Below are 20313 nucleotides of genomic sequence, written 5' to 3'. Positions count from 1 at the left end.
ATCTTTCCGAAACTGAAAAGGTAAATCCAGAAGCATTTCAGATACTTTTCACAAGCATTTGTCAGTGCACTCAGTTTCACAAGAGTCTCTGGACAAAGGCAAGTTTCCTTGGCTTTTAGCTTCAAACAGCCATATTCTCCCATCTATCCCTGACCTGCAGAAACTGAAATAAGGTTCAAGAACTGTGTTGCAAGGAGCATTAAAGAAAGATTTATTCTCTTACCTTTGTTATAAGATAACCTGCCCAAGTTGCTGACCATTCTGCAAAATTATCACCTAATTTGCTTAAGTAAATTGGCTTCTTCACCTTAGACCAATTTACAGCCTTCTGATAACTCTTGTACCTGTAATTTTAAAATATCCATTTAATAAAACTAACTTTTTATTTAATATAATAAACAAGAGCACATTGTTAGTTATTAAATTCCCTCACTGGAACAGTATTAAGTTCCATCTTTGAATCTTTAGAAATAGAATTTAAAAACCTACTTTTGGTAATCAACATATTTTATTCTAGAGCTTATTAAAATGAAATATGAAATAAAAATTCTCATAATTTGTTAGGTTGCTTGTAAGTATATTTTAACGTGCTATTTGTATCAGTTTTAAGAAATGCAGTTGGAAAGGCCAGAAAGTATGTTTTCTAAAAAAGGTAAAGCTTATCACAGGTGAGCATGACTGTCTTCATGAGGAAATAGAAAGGAAACTGAATATTTCAAATTAAGACACAAACATAATTTGAAGTTTCATTTGGTTGAAGTAATGATAAAAATAATGTGAAGAAGAAGTCAAATTAAAACTCACTGAGCTCCTCCTACTTGATAGAAGGTAGCAGTAATGGAATGTTAATAGACTTGAGTACAGGGGAAAGAAAACAAACAAAAGCTTCAAAACATCATATAAGCCAGTGCTCTAGGGACAAACAGGCAGACCTGGGCAAAGTATGAGCTCCAAGTTTTGCTTGTTTGATTTAGAGAGAATTACTTCCAAGTAAGTGCTAATTCAGCTTTTTGTAGAAAGACCTTCTTTGAATTTTGTATATATGCGTATCACTCTTCCCAGAAGAGTGACAATACAAAACCATATGAAGTTAATACTGGCCTGGAGAGAAAAGCATTTAGATATGTTATGAAAAGACATTGCTTAAGCTGTCATATACCGTGTGTTTAAGTGAGGTTCCAAGATCTCCTGCACATGCTCAGGAAACCTCCTCCAAAGCCTGGAGCCAGGGCAGTCAGTGTTTGTCTCTCTACAGTCATAGATGGACAGTAACTCCTGAAAAGGCATGGTTTACAACATCACCAAGTTAGCCATGACAATTTTCATACCACAGTACAAAACCCCATGTATATGATCTTAGAAGTCTTTTTGCACCTGAATGATTCCACGATAAGTAATGAGAGAGCAGTTATGGAATGCTTAATTCAGAAATTGTAACTGCAAAACTGTGATCCAACATTGTTAATCCCCTGTTACTACACTAGGCAGTTTTGATTTCAACTGCTGATTCCCCAGATTCTCCAGTTGGTGTTTGGACCACATTGTATCATAGTCTTCATCTCTGCCAATAAACCAGGACTATAATTTAGTCTAATTCCTCCTTGTGCAGGAAGTGCACAACCTTGTGCATATGCTAATAAAATTCTTATCCTACTGACTACATAGGGCCACCTATTTTCTCCTAGATTAATGACCTGTCCTGAAGTTTTCACAAAGTTATTAAACATCAATAACAGCAAGAACAACAAAAAGACACCAAAACCCCCCATCCACTAAATCAAGCCAGCACAAAAGACTTAAGAGTTTGAAAATAAGGGTAGGCTCCCTCTCAATTGCTTCTTAAAAGTGCAAGCAGAAACTACCTTAGGAATGAATACTCACTGCTTCTCATTTCTGCTTGTGGAACCTGAACTAATTCTAAGTCACTCTCAGGATTACTCCTTGAATCCCTATGTATGGACTGCTAGCTACCTCTAAAACATCAAATGTCTCCTAAAATATTGCGACACAAAAGCAAACAAACCTATATTTGACAGCTCCCCAGAATTTTAAGAGTACCTTGTCATTTAAAGCTGTACAGGATGAAGTTTCAAATACTTAAAACATGTACTTCAAAATGAACGTTTATATTGCACAATTTTAAGTTCAGTGTTACAGAAAATAATCTGTGAAATAAAAGTAGGAGCTAACCACGCATCTTACCTGAATTGCATATGCTGCAGAATCCTGAGCACGAACATTATCAGCATAAGCAAGGAATGCTCTGGTCAGTTCCATTAATAATCCATAGGCAAAACTTGGATCCTCCACTCCAGCCTCAACCACAAACAGAATGCCAGTTTTATTAAAACAGAGTAATAGCTGGATCTTTAAATAATCATTTGGAAGCTTAACTTTAAACTGTTTTAGGTGAGACAGCAAGTACCGATTTTCAAAGGGTCTAGAGATAAGAGGCTCCCTCCACTCAAGGACTTTTAGAAGACACCTAATGCTAAACAAAACACTACTGCAATGCTTCTTACCACAAATGTAAAGTGTTTTCCTTGAGTTTCACTTGTTGAAAAATCGAGCCTGCCAGGATCTATGGCTCCCAGTTCACCTAAACATTCTCCACAGAGCAGTCGAGCTTGGGAATTTGCATCCTGGCAGCCAATGAGAAGCACTGTTACCAGCTGGGAGATGAATGGTTCCACAGTTTCACTGTCTGTGACATACTTGATCAATTTTTCCTAGGAAGTTGAATAACAACAACAAAGTTGAGGTTTTCTACAACCATGTTTATGGTAAACAAGCTCAGAAATTTTCAGTCTGTGACTCACTTCCAATTTCATTTAGCCATGACTTCAGGTTGTAACTATAGTCCAATTGCACTAATCTGCTTCTCCCCCTAGGAAGGACTAAACAAATGAATGAGGGATTTGGGCCTCAGTTAATAATGCTGTCATGGCCAATATTGTATTTCATTATCATACACCTCTCTACTAACTTAATTTTCTTTCTTTGTCTTACCAAGAACCTCTCTTCTACATTATCTTTTTCACTTAATTATCCCTTTTCTTTTGTGTTCCAATACTTCCTCCCAATTTCTCTCATGCAGCTGTTGTCATACCTTCTGGGTTTGCTGCCATTTGTTCCCGACAATTTGTATTCTTATTATTTGCCATTTCTTGGACATTTCTTCACTCTCAAGTCCTACAAAGCCTAGGGTTTCAAGTCCTTTGATCAATGCCCATCATTTTAACTGGATGTCCTTTCTTTTTTGTTTTGGCTCAGCTTTTATTCCTTAGTTTCACATTTAGTCCAAATACAGAAAAAAAGCAAGATGTTTGTCGTTGTTACGCTTAATGAAAACTGAAACCACAGCCAACATTGAGCAAATAGTTCCACAAGCTGTGGAACTAATTAAGTTTGATTTGCCTCAATTATTTTGCTAAACTTCTAACTAAGCAAGACATGGCAGGATTTTGCTGACCTGAGCTGCAAGAATAACTGGTTGGCCAGGAATATGCACAATGATCGTTTGTTCTTTTAGCTAGAATTTTTTTTTAAATTTCTGGCTAAAGAGTGTTCCACAATCTTGTAACTACTAAGGTTACAGGCACAGATTTATTACTTTTTCTAATGGGTCACATACACCCTCTGGGCTAACAACAACACAAATGGTAAAGCAGCGTCTTCAGCATGTACATGGCTATAAAATTTATTTGAATATGATCAATGGATTCAAATTTTTGACGGTGGAAGACAAAGAAGGAAGAGGAAAAAAAAAAGAAGTGTGAGGTGGTCAAACACATCTTAATTCTTTCAGATATTACACACACATGCACACATTTGCTTTTATGAGTTAGATTCCTGATGTAAAAGCCATACATGTCCTAAACAGACAATTAGCCCACAAAACAGATTGTTAAAATGGAGTTCTTAGATACATCTTTCCTCAGAGTTGGAAAAAAAAAAAGTACACTAGCCTTGCTGAATCAGCATCACAAAGATTTGATGGATTTGAAAGTCCACCTACATGAGGTGTCATGAAAAAGAATCCATTTTCCCCATTTTATGAAGAAACAGCTTAATAAACTGAGGAGAATAACCCAGTTCAAGTGAATGCCCTGCAACAATAAGGAGTTTTAGACTTTTGGTCCAGATGCTAATTCAATTTATTTTTAGTTCTACTGAAGGTGGTTTTCTATACCTGGTTTCTATACAATGTTTCTTTCAAGCTGGTAAGTGCATGAATACGAACATCCACATTCTCATGCTGAATAGCTCTCATAGACAGCTGCAGGGCTGTCTGCAAGTCTGTGCTTTTGGAGGATTCCTGAACATGACATAAGAAGTTCAAGTTAAATATAACAGGAATATGACTGAACAGCATGTCAAAGAACACAGGTAAGAACACATGGAAACAACTCTCTTTTTGCCTACATTCTCACCTATATACACATACCATTGTCTTCTGACCTATTTTTTAAAATATTTTCCTCAAAAAGGTGCTATATTTCACTTTTAGGTAAACATAATGATGGCATAAATAAAAATTATAAAATCAGAAGAAAATGCTTTGTTTTAAGTCTATCTAAAACCAAATTAATTTCTACTTTTGTTGCCTCATTCCTACAAAATAATTTTTACTTCCCATCTGTTACCTAATCATTCTGAGGGCGAACAAATGAAATAGACCATAGGGTACTCTTAAGAAGAGAAAAACTTTGCTCCCTGTAAAGTGAACATGGAAAAGGGATCAAATGGAAAGCAGCTTCTCTTGTAACATAATTATTGCCATAGCTAAAACTGCTGACTTCTCATCTTATAATCTGTCACAAAAGAGATGAAAAGCCAGCGTTCAGGAGATGCTACAGAAACAAGAATGTTGAACATGAGTATATTTCATTCCTAAACAAGAATCAGAACCTGCTTAAACTACTCCTGCAAACCTGTTTTGTGGTGGAGGCAGATAAATACTATTTCCACTTAACAATAAACTTTACATGTTTTCCTCAGCCGTGGAAGAATTCACGTGGAATTCCGTGGAGGAATGCATCAAATTCATTTGATGCATTAAAGCCAACCAAATAAATAAAAGAAGCTGTACCTTTCTATATTCCTGAAGGACAACCTGAACTTCTTTTAGTTCAGGAAGGTCAGGCAGAAAATATATTTCATGTAGGAAGTCTCGTACTGCATCCCTAATAGTTATCAAAAAAATATTGCAAAGAATATGGCAAACATTAGTTGAATCAGAAAAACGTTAAAAACACATCAAAAGAAAGCAATGAAGAAATCTCTTTCAATACTGCTACTATGGCCTTCTACAAGAGCCTTATTATTCCTACTGCTACCTTTTATTTTGAAAACTGTTGTTATGATACAATGCAAGAAAAATGAAAATGCAACAGAAGTAATCAAGACATTAAGTATCAACATTCCTAAAAAAACCCCAAACATACTTTCAAGCCACAAAATATAAGATGAAAAAGAATTATGGCTCAACCTTATCCTCAAAAAGGTTAAGTCATGAGAATTAGAAGTATTTTGTATTAAACTTTGATTTTGTTTTCAGTTGGTGTGACCATTTGAAGGGAATGCGTGAAATCTTACTCAACATAATAATCTGTGTACTTCATAATTATACCTCTAATTATTAAAGAAAACAGAGAACTCATTTCCTCCCATTTCCAATTGTGTACACTTCTCTCTATCTTAGAGCAACTGTTAACAATCATCATTATTCTGTAGAGGGAAGTCATTTTCCAGACCAGCAGGAAAAAAAACCACTCAAGAAAACCTGGCAGGGTTAAGTGTCTGAATGGGTTTCAACTTGGCCACAGCATAATATCTTTTTATAAGGACAATATAAAAACACCTTTTCAGATGGGGCTATCACTTGTCACATTTCAAGATCTCAACACAATTTAGAGAAGGGGGAATTTTATACAATAACAACGATTTAGCAGAAAAACAAGTTTTCTCATCTCATTGCTGGATGACTTGAATTTAGGGTTATCCCAATTCCTGTTGCAGGATTTAATCCATATAACTGAAATTATTTTGTACAGTACCTGTTCTCCACTATGAGGAAGTGGAATATTGCTGTGGTTTCCTTGGGTTGGATATGTATGAGGGGCAATAACACTACTATCACATGGCTGAGCAAGGAGCCAAGATAGGAATGGTCCAGACTTCGAACAAAACAATCCCAGGCTCTAAACAAGAAAAGACAACAAAACAAGAGTAATCAATGATTCTTCTCTGCAGAAAACATTTCAGGTGAGTCGTGAGAAGCATTTTAAGCTATTTCAGCACTGTGGTTTAGATTACTGTCCAGAACAAAGCAAAATATATTAAAGGACAGAAATAGCAGGGATGCCACTGTTTGGGCACACCATCAGTTCACCTGCAACACAGTTCTGGGAAGTCATCCTTGTATCTCAGAGCTGTTCTCAGCGTGGTCATCATCTTCACTCTGACCGAACTGACGTGTTTGGGACCCATGAGTGTCATTAAAGACCTCAGGCTATTTAAAGCCTAGACATAGATGAAAGTCATTTTAGTGTATTAGATACTCAGGAGAACATGTATAGGTCACATTTTCTATTAAAATCAGCCTACCCTTGCTTAAGAAATCATACTCTAAGACATCAAAATCAGTTTGATGTTTTAATAAATAATCTGGGTTTAGAAAACAGAGAGTGAAAGGGAATCTCTAATGGCAAGATTGTAACAAAACCCCACATTATTTAGGCTGTTGACAGATGAGGGAAGAACTGTGGACACCAAAGGAGTTAATGATTATAGATGATTGTTATAAGACATGATAAACTATATATCCCAAGCTGAAAAGAGAAGGCTTAGGAAATATAGAGGAAATAAAAAAACTTGCATTTAAAAGAAAAACCAAACCAAGAAAACCCCAACGGAGTTGACATACAACTGCTCACAGAAGTGACTGGCAAGCATCAGGGAACACGTAATAGCTCAGCTGTCAATGAAAGACAGAAGAGAAATACTAAGATGCAGGAGATATTTCAGTCACAGTAACACTACACCAAACAAGGTAGTAAAATGTCCAGCATGAGAGATCTGTTACACAGGAATAAACCTGAGCTTGAGAAAAGGTCATGCAAGGGGAAACTCACCAAGAATAAAAAACCAGAAGAAAAGATAGAAACAATAGCAGATGAAGCAAAAGAAATGCTATACAAATTAAGAAATTCAGAAAGCATGAAGAAATGAGGCTACGAAAATGAGAACATTTTAACACGAAAAGCAAAAAAACACCAGAGAAAATGCAGTCTATCAATGTAAAGGTTATATACATTCTAGCACTGAAAACTTCCTGCAGAAATCATCTACACTCTCTCTGTGAGGTGGCTGAAAGGCCAGTCTTGTGGTTAGAAGCACTGCCTCAGCAGAATTTTCAGTTTGTCTCAAGCTGTGAGCTCTAATTTCTCTAAATGCTCTCTACTGCAAAGCTGAAACGAGCTGTTCTGTGAGAACCAAAACTAATGAAATCCAGTTTCTCTTGGATTTCCATCTTTTTTTCTTTACCTTTACCCTTTGGTGTCCTTATATAACCCCATGCAGTAATTCCAGTTTTCTCCCATATTCCCTCATTCTCCCACTGTTGTTTGTTTCACACATTAAAAATCATACACTTGGATTTCCCCCCTATAATTCCTGGTTGACTGACTTGTTGCATACACCACGTTTGACTGAAATATGTAATACACTACCTGACCATTAAAGAAACATATCAAAAACTTTTGAGCTTACACAGAAGTCCTACCCACAGTGAGACCATCAGTTTTAAAGAACCATTTTGGAACCTTAGTATCTTTGAGACTTCCATGACAGTTGCATGATCACACAAGTAAGTCTGGAATATTAAAACAGTCCTTGCTTACTTTTCTTTTAATATTCAGAATTAAGTTTACACACCATTTTTTTATCCTCAATGCCAACACTGGAACTCAGTAACTGCATGTTAAAAAAAGCCAAGATACCAAGCAATTTAGGTTGCAGATAATCAGCCTGTGGAGAGGAAAAACAAAAGCTAAAAACCCAAACGATCTTACAATTTACACATTCCAAAGCCTAAGAAATTAAAAAGCAGGTATGAAATGCTAATTCTGAAATAAATAAGAGAAGAATCCCAAATACATACACTGCTACTTAAGAAACATCAGTGTTAATGACAGACATCTCTGTTAGGCTGTGGTTACGGCTGTTTTGTAGGATCTTAGGATTTGTGTGTGCGCTGTTGCTTTGTTTGGGCACTTTTTGTTTTGATTTGGTTTCATGCGTATTTGGTATGGATCTCCCTATTATAGGAACACTTAATAGGAAATTCCAGCCTTTCTTCCACTTTTTGCCTGAAATAAGTGATGTTCAGAGAATTGCAAATTGCCTTCACTCTCACAATGGCCAAAAAGAAATTATTGAAAAAACTGAATATGAATATTTTGATGTCCTTACCATTTGTTCTGGTGAGGTTATTTCCCTAGGTCCCTGATAGGGATCATCATGAGAGGCAAATGAAGCCAATATGGACAAACCATTGAAGACTTGCTGATAGTGCTCTCCAATCCGCAGCAATAATTCATTATGCAGACCCTGGTAGTCCTGTCTCAGCAAGCTGCCCAGCTCTATCTCGGTCTCATTCTACAGTCAAACACAAAGTCTTTATTTAATCACAATGTAATTAGAGCACTGAGAGACAGGAAGCACTGGGCTCCGGTTGATTTGTTATAGGAATCAAAGGAAAAGCTTCTGATCAGCTCAGTGTCAGACAAACAAAGTTTTTAGAATTTGCTAAGTTCATAAAATATCTTAGAAACATTCCTCAGAGCCAACAGAACTGATTATAAATAACAAGAACAAAACTTCTGCATATACAATTTCCCAGCCTATGCTTTGCAATATCTTAACTTAAAGCAGAAAGCTCATTATGCATCAACTGTTGCTCCTAATTTGCAGGTGTAATAGAGCAAATACCAATTTACCTTGAGGTAATGAAGTGCCCGCTCAAGCTCATCCTTAGTGCAGGAACAGACCAAATGAGAGAAGATATATTTGAAGTTATTGATTAAAATCTCTCTTCGGTTCACATTCAATTGCTTTGCTATGGTTCTGATAAGTGTGGAGGCTGCAGGACTGGCCTTGGCTGCAAGGTCAGGAAGCAAAACTTGCAGGGTCCGCTGGTAAATTAAGAACAACACTTAATGGAAAAGGCAAACAAACCAACAAACCCTCCAAAACCCCAGGGTTAGGCTTAGTTCTGCTTGTGCCAGTACCACAACACATGTGTCTGGTCATAAGTATGACCACAGGTATGAATAAAGAAAAACTTTAATAAGATGAAAATACCTAGTAAAAATAAAGATAAAACTAATTACTTTAGGAGCTGCTTCATCTAAGAAACAATACTAAGAAACATTAACAAAAAATGAGCTATCATTTTTTGTGTCCATCCAGATTCTCCACAAAAGGAAATCTTAAAAACACCCCAAAACAAACCAAAAAGCCAACATTCCCACACACAACACCACTCGCCCAGCCTATGACTCAGCTAAAGCACTGCTGACTTAACATTTGTGCATCTCCCATCTACCAACAAACAAAACACAAGTACGATTCTCAAGCTACTTAGGCTTCCAGTGAAAGAGTTATCTAACCAGATATCTAACCAGAGCCGTATCCACAGAATGGCAGCTTTCTTCTTTTGAAATAAGAAAGCTGACACCATGCAAAAATCATGCCTTACAAAGGATGCCTCCAAGTGCACTAAATCATTAATACAGACATACTTAATGAGTATTCTAAACTTTAGCTCCTTATCTGTCATACTTGAATTGGCACTGTAGCCATCCCTCTAACTTCTTGATAAAACTGCTCCTCTGCATTTCAGCTCTCAGTCGTAGCATTCCCAAGAGAAAGTGTGGATTAAAACTGAAATTCACAAGCACAAACACGGAATAGCAAAAGGACTGACCAACTTACTGAGAGAAAGCGATTTAGATCTGGAAAATCAAATACACTGGCAATCTCAGATAACATGTCCAGAGCCATTTCTCTCTGGTGAGCAGCTGTTTCTTTCTGCAGCTCATTGCCTTGGCATGGAGCATTCAACACCACCATCTGGCTGGAGTGCAGGGATTCCACTAGAAACTAAGCATGGAGAAATAGGTATTTAGTAATATTTTGCCCTTGTTCACTCCCTAAAATTAAACGCAAGAGTTTCACTGGTCTTTCTATGCATCTGTTTTTATCTCTTATTTATTGCACATGGATCTATGATTATTACTTTGCAACAGAACTGGCTTATCATCCACTTAATAATTACATTCAGTTTTGCCACCCTGGATTCAAATATTTCATTACTAAAAATATATTCAGAATTAGGAAAGTCTGCTTTTGACAATTTTCTTTTAAACAGAACTTTTTGTCTTTAGGTAGTGGCCATAACAAAACCCCTCAATCAATCACAGCATAATTATGCCTGTGAAATGCTGACTTCAATTCCAATCTTAAAACATAGTGTCTTGCAGCAACTGTACTACATAATGAGAGATCTTCTATTTCTGAATGAAGCATCTAGGGTAGAAATTCTAGCATCTAGGGAATAAAATAGAGAAGCAACACTATTGAGGGGAGATCATGACAAAGTCAAAGATTTCTCATTCCTTCCTGAATGTTTGTAGGATTTTTTTCTTAAAATAATTTCTTTCTCATCCTATTTCACCTTGAGCAATACTGCAATTTTGACCTTTAATTCCATTTTCAATATACACACAAAGAACCCAAATACATGCACTTTCTAAACCAGCAACTCTTTTTACCTGACAGATAGGCTTCTTGTACTGACTGAAGAAAGCCTGCAGTTTTATGGCCTTGGCTGCTGCCAGGGCCCGGATTTCTGTGTAAGCTGCTCCGGCCACTGAAGCTGACTTGGACAACAAACAGTGCAACAAATGCAAGAGGGCAAATGGTACCAAATCTCCTTTGGATGCCCTTACAAAGTAAGCAGAAGAAAAAGAATTAAAAAGGAAAACTGAATTGTTGCATTAATGAAATAATTAAAGAGCATGCTATTGCCATCATGCAAAATGAGTCATGGTTGTATTTGCATGGCTTATCTGTACATCCTATGACAGGGCAGAAGAAAATGAGGAATGTTCCATAGGAATCAACAGCTCTGTACAGTTGCAATGGAGTTGGGGCAAAAGCTGACTTCAAAAAAAGTAATTTAATCTTACACTTGAAGTAAAGGTTACTTTGTATCACAAACTGACTCGGCAATTTTCAAGATACTCTCAAAAATACCTTCCAATATCTCCTGTTGTGAGAATCAAGGTATCTTTAAGCTCATTATTTCTTGATATTTTGGCATTTGTGTAGGCTTCTTTCATCCTTGAAACAAACAGCTGGTACACAGGAAAACAAAAAAATATTTTTAGTGTTTGACACTAGTAAAACAAAAACCATAGTAAGTTAGGAATAAAACTCAAAAATAAACGTGAATTCACCTCTTTTATGAATCCTTCTTCAGAGTCTAAGGATTCTATTATGTTCTTTATGCAGTCACTGAAAGCCACTCGTACATCTTTGTCTGGATCTTCCATTAGATTTAATAAAGACCCAACGAGAGTCTTCACACTGGACTCATCAGTATTAAAATCCAGGTGTTTGCAAAGATGAGGTATATTTTCTATAAATGCTGGGTGGCATGGTTGGAAGAGGAAAAGAAAACATATTTTTAATTATTTTTCGAAATCTACCTAAGTGCACAAAACACTGACGCAAACAAGCAATAAAGCATACTATATTTTTTCACCAAAAGAATAAATATTGTGAAATCAGAGAAGCTATTTAAAATTCAGATTTTATCAAGTATTATAGTTTTAGATATAGCTATAAATCAAATTTAAGCCAGGGTAGTTTAAAAAGAATATCACTAACAACATTAAATATCAGCAGTGATACCAACTGAAATACAAAACTTCGAGCACCAATAGAACTATTAAAACCCAATACAGAATAAAAGGAATGGAGAAAGGTACAGGAATAGTGACTTAGTACCTCAGACGGAAGCATAAAATGTTACTAAAGATAAAGCCACATACCTAGCTTTACTGAACTGGGTGCTTTGCTTTCAAGGAGAAGGAGAAATGGCTTGAAAACACAGGCTTGCACAGAAGAGGTTTTTCCATGAGCAGAAGTCACAGTAAGGCTGCTACACAAAATATCATGAGTAACATCCTTAATAGCAGAGTCTGCTAAGGAAGATCGTACATGGAATGGACCAGAAAGACAACAAGATAACTTCCCAACTATAGCAGCACAAGCCTCCTTGACTAGGTCAGACTCATCTCTGATTTGATTTCTGAAACGGAAACAAAAATGAAATCACTTTAATAGATCATTTACCTAGAAAATTGTTTTTCTACACTGTCTGAGTTCTCTAACTATACTGACAGTACTATCAGGACAGCTTAAGGATGTCTCACTAAATCATCTTTGTCCTTTTCAGATCACTCTCAAGTTCTGTTAAATGTTTGAAGTAGCACTGGGCATGGTGAGGCTAGCATGCTGTAAAGAAGAAAGTGAAGACTAACGCAAAAGGACAGAAGACACCAAGACACATATACAAAAAGCAGAGAAACTGCAAAGATTTTAAGAGACATATGGACAAATACGACATGAATTTCACTGACAAAGGTATCTCCTTTCCCCCCCTAATTTAAAGACCCTTAATTTGGGGGTCTTCAGCTAGCAAAGGAACTTGTATACTGACATCGTAAGTGAACACTATTCTGTCATACAGACATCATGATATGCACCTATCCTGTTGATATCTGATGATTTCTGAAATTAAGATCTAGCAAATTTTGGAGGAACATTTATTTTTGTGCTTATACTACATTTATTATTTGCCCATTTTTCTTCTTGCACAAAGGCAGAAAAGCTGCATTAATACATACAAAAGAGCTTTGGGAATCACGCTGCAGGTCTGCACACTTGGTGGATGAAGCAGGAGAGAGAATCCTTTAACACAAGTAGCCCGAATTACTTCATGGGGACTTTGTAGTGCCCAGTGATAAATTGCTTTTCTCCAATCCAGATGAATGTTTCTTGGGAAGAGAGATAGAAGGAATACACAGTGTGACTGAGTTCGGGGTGCTAAAGAGAAAAAACAAAGTAAATAATTACTTGATTTAAACTTTTAATATCATCAATCATCATAAGAAGGCTAATAAAATAATTTTACTTCAGAACAATCATTCCAAAGTGGAACTAGGCTTTATAAACTTTAACATACTTACAGAAACTCTGTGCAGTTTTTTGACTCAAAACTAGAGGACCAAACCCCAAAATAGATGGCTTAAAAGAAGAATCATCCGGATGGCTGTAAATCCAGGGCAGAGACAGCAATCCACATAAGTCATCAAGAATCTGATCACTCAGTGGAATTTTCACTAGGGGAAAAAGCCAGCAAAACAACAACAAAAATATACTTTTTCAGCTCTGTAAGGTTTATAAAACATTTTATGTTCCTAATTTGCTACGAAATGTTACATTTTCTATCAACAAATATGAGCATCACTATTCCCACATGTTGATATCCTATTTTTCAGACATGTAAATTAAATCATGCAGTGCTAAATCAGAATAACCTAAAAATCTCATTAAACAGATGACAGAACGCAACACATGAGCAGCAGAATGAATATAACTTTGGTATTTCTGGATTTATGCGAAGACTCTCAGGTGGACTTTGGGGTGTCTGGTAAGCTGAACTCATAGTAATATTTTAATCTTGGTAACTGAGTCTGTATTCCATCCTACTAGTTACTTTTAAAAAAGCATGGAAGTACTCAATGTTTTTGGTACCATGCATGCCATGCTTGCTAAAGCTGGTCACAAGCTTTGAAATCATTGAGAGGAACAAAGATAGTAAGGGATGCTGCCTCTGTGTGTCTTTAAAAGAAAGCTGCTGGAAGTTTGTTCCTTTTTTATTTATTTTCACTATCCCCATGTATTCTCTTGATCAGATAAAAATCAGTAAAAGTACAGATAAAAAGAAGTAAATAATGTTCAAAAAGGAAGGCAAATGAAGGTCTCTAAACAAAAAATAATGCTATTTTTTAAATTTAACCTTTTTTGAAAAGAGTTGGAATACTAGCACGAGATTCATAATTTCAAGTACCTCCACCAAAACAGACTTAAAACAGTCAGATGAATTCCTAATTTACAAAATACAAGACATCTTAGTTTAAAGGGTTTCTTACCTTGCGCATACAGCAAAGCATCAAAAATTTTTACTATTCTGTCAACCACTTGTTCTAGATTGACAATCTGTGTAGCAGCCTCTAACAGGTTTCTGCAGACTTTCACTACTCTTGTGGTAAAATCAGAGGAAATCCACTTGAACTGTATATTCACCATTGAATCTGAAGAGCTTGGAGTATTCTTACACGTATCAGAGTTACACAGTTGAGACACTCCATGCTCTTTACTGTTAAAACAGAAATCACATCAATGCAACAAATGCCACAAACAACATTTAATATTAACTGCTTGTAAGCCAAGTTACTATGAAAATGTACTTCTTCAAAACATATAGGACTTATCCAATACTTATCCTGCTACACAGACAAGCATTAAAGTAATCTACACGAATCATAATGAGTTACAAGAAACTCTTGGTCTCACAGTTTCCCCTTGGTACCCTTACCTGGTGGAATTTGTTGGGGGAGAACAATGAACTATGCACAGAGCAGCCAATCGCAGAATTACAGCGATCCCTTCAACAGTCTGAAGAACATCCACTGGCAGAACTTCTTCCTCAAGGAGAGATGTTAAGGATGCAGCTTTCTTAGTGATGGCATTCCATAGAGGACTCTTCAGTTTCATGTTTACAGGGCTAAGTCTGTAATTTGACCATATTAATTATTTTCCAACACATACTTTCTTTCAGAAAAGATAAAATCATCATAGCAAAACCAGAGGTAATCCATATTTAATATAGGATTAGGAAAATACCAAATGAAGCTTTAGCTTAAATGTGTTCTTTGGAAGGAAAAGATTCTAACTCTGAATTTAAGCATGATTCATATCAGACTGATCTGAAAGGCTATAAACATATAACTCTACAATCCTTGGAAGGTCTTGGTAACCATAAAAGGCAAACATTACACCCATCTTTGACAAAGGCAAAAAACGAGGATCCAAGGAACTATAGGCCTGTCAGTCTAACCTCAGTCCCTGGCAAGATTATGGAAAAAGTCTTCCTTGAACTCATTTCTACCTGCATGAGGGACAAGAAGGTGACTGGAAACAGCCAACATGTATTTACCACAGGTGAATCACACGCTCAATTCCTTTCTACAATGAGACAGGCAGCTCTGTGGAGAAAAGTGAGCTGCTTTTTCAGAAGACTTCAATTGTCTAGAAAACTAGGCTGACAAGAACTTCATGAAGGTCTGTATGACAAGTCCTGCAACTGGCAAAAAAACCCTGATGTAACAGAATAGACTGAGAGCTGACTAACTAACAGGCAGCTTTGGAGAAAATGACCTGGCAGGCTTGTGTAAAAGTGCAATATTAGAGCAGCATGACCTTGTTTCAAAGAAGGTGAACTCCATACCGGGCTGTTCTCAAGCGTAAAGGCTGATCACAAGCCCACACCTGGAGTGCAGCATGCCTGAGCCAATTTTGAGTGCCCAAAGACAAGAAAGAGATCAACTGCTGGCACAAGTACAAGATAATCAGGGAGCACTGCACAAGCAGAGGCTGAGAGAACTGGTTTTGTTCATCTGAGCACAACTTGACTTAGCTAGACCTGCTTTAAGTACATCCAGTGTAACAGCACAGCCACATACAATTCTGTCACACTATGGATGCTCTCAGCTTTTGTTTTCAGTGTGAAAAAATGAAAATAATTTTCACTGAACACATTAGAAACAGAATCTCTTTAATAAAGTTTGGCTTAAAAATCACCAGTAGATTTTGATCCCTCAAAATATCCTTTAGGTTTTTTTCCCCAGAAGATCTTTCTACCTGGCTGTTACGAAGAAATTGCCTCAAGAAGTTGTCATGTATTATTCAATAGCCAAATTACTATAAAAGTAGTTACTGAGTAAGTGTCATACATTAGAGGTGATTTCTTTGGATGCTTTGTGGATAGGCTCAGTCGTCGTCTTTTCTCTGGAACTTCATCACTGCTGCTGCTCCACCCATCAGTATCAGAGCTCTCCAGCTGGTTCTGATGGAGCTCCTGAAAGATTTCTTCTGTTTGTGCTTTTAATGCTGTATAAAGTGGACTCACCAGATACTGGGATGGACAAACAACAGAGGTACCATGATGTATGCTCTGCCTCACTATAAGATGTGATATTATTGCCTCTGATTTAAAATATGAAATTGCAAAATATTATGGTAAAAATGTTCTTAAAAACCTTTCCATTCAAAAAACTTAATTACAGGATGAAAACTCTTAAGAGCAATGAAGTTTCCTCTCTTGCTACCAGAGAGGATGCAGCTTGTACAGCTGTTTCCCAGTTCCTGCCATAAAACCTTGCTACCAAAGCCATCAAACAGACACACAAAGTTTAACAAACAGGAAGGATATGCAGATGAATGTATGGAATAGAGGGAACACTCAGCATATCAACATCTCATTTTCAACACCTTGTTATGGTTTTTAACTAAAACAGGGTTTATTTAGGTTGAACATCAGGAAGAAGTTTTTTATTATTAGGGTGGTGACACTGGCACATGTTCCCCAGAGAGGTGGTAGATGCGCCATCCCTGAAAGCACTAAAGGTCAGGTTGGGTGGGGCTCTGAACCCTAATCTAGTTGAAGCTATCCCTGCTAACTGCAGGGAGTTGGACTAAGTGGCCTTTAAAGGTCCCCTCCAACCCAAACCATTCTCTGACTCTATTTTAATTCAAACTTTCTGTCTACCTGTCCCTAACAAACATGACTAAAAGCATATGGTTGGAAAATAAGAGCATCTCAAATGAATGGAAACTACTTGCAAAGCTGCCCTCATATGAGTGTACTCTGGGCCTTATTCCAATTTTATATTATGATTATGGACAGACAGTTGTGCCTGCATAGCTTATGAACAGTTTAATAGATCTGAAAAACGTAAGAGTCCAGCTACATCCAGCAGATTCAAGAACTCTGACCTGTACAAACATGTGAAACAGTTGAGAAAAAAAGTTGTATCAACCTAAACATGCAATTAAAAATAGCATTTCCTAGGTTTTCTTCTTTGCATAGGTATAAGTTTTTGTGTATGATCTATTCACACAATAAATTCAGTTTTTAAAATAAACCTACCTCTTGTTCTTCCTGAGTTCCAAGCACATTCACAAAAATTCCACATATGGTACTTATACGGGCTTTTCTTATTTGTATGGCAGATTCACAGCCAGTTGGAACAAATTCCAGAAAATACTGCAGTATATGGCAAAAAGCAGTTTTCAGCTTTTCAGACTGAAGACACCTAAACACATCTCCTTCAAACAATGAGCAGAGCTTCTCTAGCAGCATATTCAAGTAGACAGGTTCAATATTTTTGTAAGAATCTGCTTCAAAAGGCAGCAATGTCCTCACCATCAGTAAGAGTGGTTCTCCAAAGAGTTCTGATTCCTCAGTATCCATTTCAAGTGCTGATTGTAGAATTTCAAAAAAGACTGTGAAGAAAACACTGGCCAGCTGTTCCGGAGGTCCTCCTAAATGATTTAACTTCACCACAAACTTCATTGCCAAAGTTTTAACTTTTGGACTCCCATACTCTAACAGGGAGCAGCCTATCCCCCAAAGAATAATATCCTGTCTTACAAAAAATATATCTGCAACAATATCTGTCAGAATAGACATTAATACAACTTCCAAACATTCTATATTGGGCATACCCATCAGCTGCAATGGTGCCAATCTTAAATATCCCACTTTCTCACTTATACTGCTTGAAAATCTCTTTATAGTCACTGGCCAGACCAGTCCATCTCCCCAGAGATGTTTCTGTGCATCTCTTTCATGCAAGATGATTAAGTCTTGAAAAACCTGTAGCAAGTCTTTAGTTAGTGCTTCAAAAATGGAGCAACTCTTCATCTTAAACAGAAAAAGTAAAGAGCAGATGACATCACAAATGTTCTTGTGCAATGTGTTGCAGTTTGGAGCAGCAGCAATACGAAGAAGCCTTGTTATGATCCAGTTACTAAATTCTAGGACAATAAAAGAGAATCTTTATTATTAAGATAAAAACTAAAATCTCCAATTGAGCATCTCCCTGAGAGCAGATTGCTTATCACTAAAACTAAACTCCTTGAGATAAATGCAGGTAGGCTCAGTAAACAGAGTCTTCACTGGGACATTTATTCAGCAGACCCCCACTGAAAAAGAGGAAAAGAGGGGGCAGAATATGGGGGTTGGGAATGGAAGACACACATTTTACACTGGTATTTCCAGACATTTTCCTCTGTCAGAAAAACAACCTCAGGCAATGAGTACGTATCTCATCAACACTATATAGTAATATATCTGTGCAACGATAATGCATAATGTCAAAATCTCTCCTGATAAATTTCCATTATCACAAATGCTAATCCATTTACAGTATTCAAATTCTACCATCATATTCAGTTACAAATTTATAATGATGAACTTACATATCTGCCTTTTTCCCATTTCTGTTCTTTTGGATGATCCCACTGTCTGCAAATTTAAATACCAAGCTTCAACATAAACATTTTCAACAAACTCACCAATGCAACTGCATTCAGTTTCTTCCTGATTTCCATCCACATTTACAAACATAAGTGGGGAAGATTTCATGATATGTTGAATAAAATCAAGCAACATCACAGAACTTGGCTGTGAATCTGATTTCTTAATCAGTTCCAAAGCAACTTTGAAAAAAAAAGAAGACAGTATTTAAATCACAAATTTCAATATCAAATTTTATTCACACCTTATGAAAAAGATTTTTTAATATATATAAAATACTACGATATGGTATTAAACCTTCCAAATGATTTAGTGGGAGTATAGTTTTTAATCCATTAAGATAATTTAATGCATATTGTAAACCCTCTATGTGACTCCAAACTGTATGAAGAAAAGTATAAATTACTCATTAAATATTATTAACCCCACATGCATTGGCATTCAGTTCAAATTCTATCTGTGTGATGAGTGAAGAATAGCAAATACTTAACATTAGGTTTACAGTCTTGCCAGAGAAACAACACTAAGAATTGTTTCAAACCTCCAGGAAATAAAAGGGTTTAAATGTTAAATTCAGTTTACTGAAGCAGAAAGTTTAACAAAACACTAAACATATCTAATGCTGCTCCATTGAAACAGGCCTCTGAATCATATCAGATTTATCCAGATCCCATACAGATCCTATCCACTGTTAGTTAGCACAAGAAGGAAACTATCTGAGATTCAGACAATATTTCAATTCTGAATAGTAACAATTGCAAGCCGTGTTACTCATAAAAAATTACATTACATGATAGTCCTGATTTTCAACGTTGTGAGCATTTGTATTCATACAACCCTGCACTGCATTCACCCCCTCCTTTGGGGGGTGTGTGTGTTTATGTTTTTTTTTACATATGGAACTTCACATCACAACAGAAAATACTTCATCACAGACTTTATTAAAAAATAATTCAAAAATGGTATTGTATTCAACTAAATCTTTCTTAACATGAGAGTTGTAGGCTTTATTTTTGGCAGGAATTATTTAACGTATAAAGCAGACAATTTTAAGTTATAGGAAACTAATGCTTACCAACATCTACATCTGTAAGAATTCTGTCAATGAACTGGCAGAGTATTTGTCTTGGTTTCTGCACAACTGTGTTGTATTCCTCTGGACTAGCACTAAAATAAAAAGTATGATATTTTGATGTTATCAATTTTAAAGTACAAAATAATTATTTGAAGTCTATCTCAACAACTTAATGTTAAACACTGATTTACTTTTCTCCTAGAAGTCTTCAAAAATGAATACAAATTGATTTCTTGGTGTTGTGTGGGGGTTCGGGGTTGTTTTGTATGGTGGGGTTTTTGTTTTAATTTTTATTTTCTTGTTTTAGTGACCGGCCTGTCCCTCAGCAGTCAGGGCTTGTCAGGTCGCATCTTCAGTATACAATTGTACCTCCGTATCAGCTCGCTGCCTACTACAAAGCAAAGCTACGGTGCTCGTGCTGCCATTAAAACTCCAGAGCCCGGCATGTTCCAGCTCGTGTGGTTCTCAGTGAGCGCACACACCACACACAGCGGCAGCC

At 36.6% G+C, this 20313-nt stretch overlaps 1 protein-coding gene across 1 annotated transcript in view; it reads right to left on the bottom strand.

The window, feature by feature from the left end:
• ATR (ATR serine/threonine kinase) overlaps window positions 1–19953 on the bottom strand; it is a gene marked incomplete at its 5' end in the record, with an annotated part of 38220 nt that extends 18267 nt beyond the window's left edge. Inside the window, 24 exons of the mRNA XM_017726399.1 lie at window positions 224–344; window positions 1160–1275; window positions 2203–2316; window positions 2523–2729; window positions 4193–4318; window positions 5093–5186; window positions 6060–6203; window positions 6395–6525; window positions 7939–8031; window positions 8476–8661; window positions 9003–9197; window positions 10000–10167; window positions 10839–11010; window positions 11323–11423; window positions 11526–11716; window positions 12123–12382; window positions 12981–13179; window positions 13323–13475; window positions 14289–14515; window positions 14735–14929; window positions 16152–16333; window positions 17348–18237; window positions 18778–18921; window positions 19815–19953. Of these exons, the coding sequence (XP_017581888.1) occupies window positions 224–344; window positions 1160–1275; window positions 2203–2316; window positions 2523–2729; window positions 4193–4318; window positions 5093–5186; window positions 6060–6203; window positions 6395–6525; window positions 7939–8031; window positions 8476–8661; window positions 9003–9197; window positions 10000–10167; window positions 10839–11010; window positions 11323–11423; window positions 11526–11716; window positions 12123–12382; window positions 12981–13179; window positions 13323–13475; window positions 14289–14515; window positions 14735–14929; window positions 16152–16333; window positions 17348–18237; window positions 18778–18921; window positions 19815–19953 (4548 nt within the window). The remainder of the gene's footprint in view (window positions 1–223; window positions 345–1159; window positions 1276–2202; window positions 2317–2522; window positions 2730–4192; window positions 4319–5092; window positions 5187–6059; window positions 6204–6394; window positions 6526–7938; window positions 8032–8475; window positions 8662–9002; window positions 9198–9999; window positions 10168–10838; window positions 11011–11322; window positions 11424–11525; window positions 11717–12122; window positions 12383–12980; window positions 13180–13322; window positions 13476–14288; window positions 14516–14734; window positions 14930–16151; window positions 16334–17347; window positions 18238–18777; window positions 18922–19814) is intronic.
• Window positions 19954–20313: the final 360 nt, after the last annotated feature.

The sequence above is a fragment of the Corvus brachyrhynchos genome, unplaced genomic scaffold (genome assembly GCF_000691975.1).
Source record: "Corvus brachyrhynchos isolate BGI_N302 unplaced genomic scaffold, ASM69197v1 scaffold221, whole genome shotgun sequence".
In the NCBI taxonomy this organism is placed as follows: Eukaryota; Metazoa; Chordata; class Aves; order Passeriformes; family Corvidae; genus Corvus; species Corvus brachyrhynchos.
This window is presented reverse-complemented; position numbering and strand designations above follow the sequence as displayed.